This window comes from Cibotium barometz, chromosome 63, assembly GCF_041138505.1.
Source record: "Cibotium barometz isolate CiBa-2024 chromosome 63, ASM4113850v1, whole genome shotgun sequence".
Taxonomy (NCBI): domain Eukaryota; kingdom Viridiplantae; phylum Streptophyta; class Polypodiopsida; order Cyatheales; family Cibotiaceae; genus Cibotium; species Cibotium barometz.
In genome coordinates this window covers 13,854,842-13,859,917 of record NC_141108.1, presented here as the reverse complement: position 1 = coordinate 13,859,917, position 5,076 = coordinate 13,854,842, and the positions used below count along the sequence as shown (strand labels likewise).

The following is a 5,076-nucleotide window of genomic DNA, read 5'->3' as shown; positions in this document are numbered from 1 at the left end:
ATAGGCAATACTTTGGATTATATGCATGCTGTAATTTCTGGATAGTTTTGGTTAAGTCCATTATTGGGGTCGATACTCTACCCTAACAAGCTTCATTAGCTATCACAATGGAAGGATATGATGTGGGACATGATTGGCTAAGTGTAAGCATCATTTTCAGCCTATACATGGAGTTATCATATGAGGAATATTTCAAGGGATTTAATCTACAACAAGGACTGCCCATAACAGTCCCACACATATGCATTGAAGATGAAGACTTATGGACTTCCTTACATTTGGAGAGCATATTTGGGTCTTCACCACTTCTCATTGAGTTCATTTGAGGCGATGATTAATTGTAGATATCTTATATGATTTTGAGGACAAAATATTTAGGAAGCGATGGTTTGTAATGTGGCAAGACTAAGGTCCAAAAATATGTAAATAATAGGCCATGGGCAAGGCTACTATAAATAGGGCCTTGGGTTCATCGTAGGAACCTTTTAGTCATTTCATATCTTGGACATTACATGAAACCTTGGCTCCTTTCTTGGAGATGGCCTTCCATGGTCTAGGGCTCATGGGCAAGCTTGATAGCCAACCTCATGTGGTGAGAGGTTAAATTACTTAGGCCTATGCACATACCTTCCATTGCTACATGTGTATATGGATTTACTCTAATTTCTTGATAATTCCATGAATTTCTCATGTTTCTTGAATCTTGATCATGTGTACTTGAATCTTGGTTTTGATCCATTTCAAAGTGAAAGAGGAAAAATAATGATCTTAACAAATAAAGCCTAGTTTAAAAGAGTAAAATATACAAGTATAGTTTCTTTTCATTCTATGATTTCACAATGTCAGTCCATGCTTTCAGAATGTAAGTATTTTTTCTTTTTCTAGATAGCTTAACATGATAAAATATTTGGTTCAAGAGTATACCCCACTAATTGAACCAAGGAAGTAAGGTCCTTCTGTGTCAAATTTTCCAAGACAAAATTCGAGATGATCGAACATTGGGCCTAGCAAAATGCATAAAAAATCTTTAAGAAAAATTATGTTTTGACTGTTCATGGTCCAAAATTATATTTATAATAAAAAATGAAAGCCTTAACAGAGATCATTTTCTTTTTTAAACTAATGCTACTTTATAGTTAACATGCACGCACATGCGTGCACACACACACACACACACACACACACACACACACATTACCTAACAAACATATTGATGAATTAAAAAATCATATAAGTAATCAAATAAAAAAGGAGTTCTTCCAGCATATAGAAACGTGGAAGTGAGGGTAGTGCCACTTTGGTTACAATTAGAATGGCCACCATTCTCATAAAGGAGAAACATTAGTGTCTTGATGATAATAATGTTTTTTCGTTAAAAAATAATTCTAATATAAAAATGATAGTATGAATGATCATAAAAACCACTCTTAATTTCTCATTTTATTGTATGTCTTCCACTTAAGGTGGACATTGTTAAATATAACATGTAAATTGGGTTTATCTTTTATTGCATGCCTTCCATTTAAGATAGTTGTTCAATAGAGAAATTGAGTTATAATTCATGGGTTAAAAGAGATGTTGATGAAAATGAATTACTTATTTACCAATCTCTCATAAGTTTTTAAGTTCTAGAAATAAGCCATATTCTTAATGTAAGTCCACAAGATATCATGCTAGAACAAGGGTTAGAACCTACATGTAAAGATCATTTAAGAACATGCACTTTTGATAAGCTAAAACAAGCATAAGAACCTAAAAGTAAAGATCATTTAAGAACATGCACTTTCGATAAGCTATATATGTGTGTAGTAAAATAGGTTAATGTGAAGATCCACATCCCCTAGTATTATGTATTAGTGCTCTTTATTTTATGGATAACTATCTCCATGCCTTCTTATGGGTAAATCTTCATTTGCATGACAACTATGATGGTTATCAACTCCATAGCTTCTCATGAGATTGTTCACTCAAATCTTCACTCAAATAAAAAGCACGCAAGACACGTAAAATTCTATGTAGGAAGATTTATGATTCCTGAAATTTTCATGCATCAAATGGTAGAAAAAAAGGGTTTTGAGTATTGGTATAACATGCAAATGTCACATGTGAAAAATTAACTTGAAGGTGAATATGTAGCTTGAACAAAAAATGGAAGCCTTACCAATAGCCTTGTCCAGTTGAGCTTTGTTTGAATTCTTGTTCTTGAGAAAAAGGAAAGCTTGTTGGTTCATCACCTCTGTGTTTCTAAGAAGTTCATTTGTTGCTTCCCTCTTTGCTGAGCCCTAGAATTGAACCAATGGTCTTGATAACATCCCTAATTGATGAGATGGTGAATGCTAAATTGAAGTAGAAATTCAACACACAATTCAACTTATTTTAAGAAAATAATGATTCCCTCTTTGAAGAGCCCTAGAATTAAACCAATGGTCTTGATAGCATCCCTAGTTGATGAAGGTGAATGCTAAATATAAGTAGAAACTCAACACAAGTCAACTTATTTAAAAATAACAACTCTGCAAACTACTAATAATGATGTCAAGTTAAAATTTGTGTATGTGTGAAATCTATGATTACAAAGAAAGCTTTTTTTTGTCCACTTGTTTTTTATATAATTTATAATGAGACTTTAGTACAACAACGTGTACAAGAGGTGCATGGGGTTGCACATGAGCACTAATTAACTACTCGATCATTAACATGCCAAGCTTAACTTTAGTCACCCTCCCAATGTGAACATGTAAAACATGAAGTGCACTTAACTTGCACTAAGAACTCCATGGAACTTAAGCACAAGCACACCTAATTAACACATTACATGTAAAACTTGATAAGTAAATAGAGTACTCATTAACAAACCATGTAATCTCAAAGATACCCACCAAGGGAAATAATTTAGGACCGTTGAAGTTATTATCTATGTATTGAAGCATTTCAAGGCTCTCCACTTTCACTCCTCCGTTGTGCTCTAAAGCTGGAACCTAAGGATCAAGAACGTTAAAGTATTTCACTAATCAAGTGTCTTGTATAATTAATGTATTTCAAGAAGTTTAGCTGATTCAAGTGTTTTTTACTAGACCTTGCCAGATGGAGAAATCCTTTCAGTGTACCAGGAAGGCCTATCAGCGAGGTTGATGGGTATGATCTCTACATTTTCCAAGCCCTGTAATTAATACAAACATGTACACTGCAAGTGTTAATGGATACAAAGAAAATACATGTTAATCTATAAGCTGCATTATAATTGCATTAACACTGCAAGTGTTAATGTATACTAAGCAAACAGATGTTAATCTATAAGCTTGAACATGCTACCTTGAAATTCCTTGCAATCCATACTCTCTGTGCATAAGGGCAAGTTAAGCTGACATATAACCTGTCCATTAATAAGCAAAACGAACGAGAAGTTGATGGACAATACACCATAGATTAAGTAAAAATCCACATTATGATCATGTCTTGTCTAGCATAATCAAAACTTTTCGCTTGTTTTGAACCAGACATCAATAAGAATAGAATTCAAGCCTGTTAATAAGCTGATAAATCAGCTAGATTATGGTACCTGGGCGTTCCATCGAACAAAGCTGGCGGCTGCGACTTGGAGTTCAATGGAGACAAGGTGGGCTTGAACCTGTAAACAGTTGCATTAGCGCAATAATTGAATTATTTATACTGCAGCAAATGCCGATAATCATCAGCATTAGCGCGCGAATTAACATTTCTTTGTACATAATTGATTGAGAATTCAAATTAGTGAACATTATGCGATATCTAACCAAACATCAAATTGGTTTTTTTTTTAAGGATAAATTTTGACCAACTACGTTACCTGCCTCCGATCTCGACGATTTCTGATTCGCCCATTTTATTTTGTGCCAGATCGGCTCCAAAACGACTGGTAGCTAATGCTGGATCCAGAAATATACAAAAAGTAATCAGTAAATAATATATCCATATGCATATATTATCATTATGTCCTGTTCATGCTGCAGGAAACTGCAGTAAATATATAATTGGCCCTAAATTACAGTTTAATCTTAAAATTGGACGCAGATTACTCTAGAAATTAAGATTGGGCTCTAAATTACACTAAAACTAGGGCCCTATATTAACTTCTAAAATGACCCACTGTATTAAAACTATTGCTATGCATTGAAATGACCTAAAAGCAAGCTTCGTGAAATAAATGAAGGGTGAGTATAAGAAAAAAATTGGGCCGAATTGGAGCCTAGATCTGTGTAAATAACTCAAAATCGGGCCCTGGATTACTCTAGAAAGACAAATTGGGCTCTAGATTACACCAAAAAAGCAAATTAGGGCCCTAGATTAAGGTGTAAACTGGCACACTAGCTGAAACAGATTGGGCTGTAGATTACACCAGAAAAATCAAATTAGGGCCCTGGATTAAGGTGTAAAGTGGCACACTAGTGTATTGAAACTATTGCATGGGGATCAATGCATTGAATTTACTCGAAAAGAAAGCTTTGTTAAATAATGAATGACGAGTATGAGATATAAATGTGAGTTAGGGGGGGGGGGGGGGGGGTGCAATTTTATACTAACCCTTTGGACAAGTTCTAAGGTTTGAGTAATGGAATTGAATGGTAAGCACTGAGTATATTGTGGACAGCAGCCCATGGTAGGTTTTATACCTATTCCGGGAAATTACCGAGCCTGGTTGCCTCGGAGATCCATGCCTAGGCCGAGCCTGCACCTAACCCTTTCATGTCACTTATCACCTTTATCCTACCACACCTTGCCACCCAAATGTGAATAATGTTGCTACAATATCCCCTTTGAATATCCTTTTTCTTTGTGCATGCTAATATTATAGACAAGCTAACCCCAACACTACCCTCCAATCATGCATGCTATTATAGACAAGCTAACCCTAACAGTACCCTCCAACCATAGCATAGTTGCTTTCTGACGGGCATCACGCTTGTTTTTTAGCATTAGGGCCATTAAATACTTGCAAATTTTTATAATGCCCATTAAAAAAACACTAAAATACAAAAAAAAACTTGCTATATATCACGAAACTTGTCAATTCTTAAGGGCAAGGGTGCGCGTCAAAAA

General features: G+C 35.0%; 1 protein-coding gene across 1 annotated transcript; it reads right to left on the bottom strand.

Moving 5' to 3' along the window:
• Positions 1-886: 886 nt before the first annotated feature.
• Positions 887-4,334, bottom strand: LOC147603719 (glutathione S-transferase L3-like). Its single transcript, XM_086796216.1, has 7 exons — positions 3,827-4,334; positions 3,560-3,628; positions 3,313-3,373; positions 3,077-3,160; positions 2,880-2,978; positions 2,162-2,282; positions 887-1,004 (listed from the first exon to the last, which is right to left on the bottom strand). Exons 1-7 carry the CDS (start codon positions 3,859-3,861, stop codon positions 913-915), a joined length of 561 nt encoding a protein of 186 aa, XP_086652342.1. The 5' UTR covers positions 3,862-4,334; the 3' UTR covers positions 887-912.
• Positions 4,335-5,076: the final 742 nt, after the last annotated feature.

Bases quoted from the DNA above. Each gene is read 5' to 3' on its own strand.
- LOC147603719 (XM_086796216.1), bottom strand. From the start codon at position 3,861: ATGGGCGAATCAGAAATCGTCGAGATCGGAGGCAG. The intron at 3,374-3,559 runs GTACCATAATCT...ATTAATGGACAG, and splicing joins TTGTTCGATGGAACGCCCAG to GTTATATGTCAGCTTAACTT. The intron at 1,005-2,161 runs GTAAGGCTTCCA...GCATTTTGCTAG, and splicing joins TCAACTGGACAAGGCTATTG to GCCCAATGTTCGATCATCTC.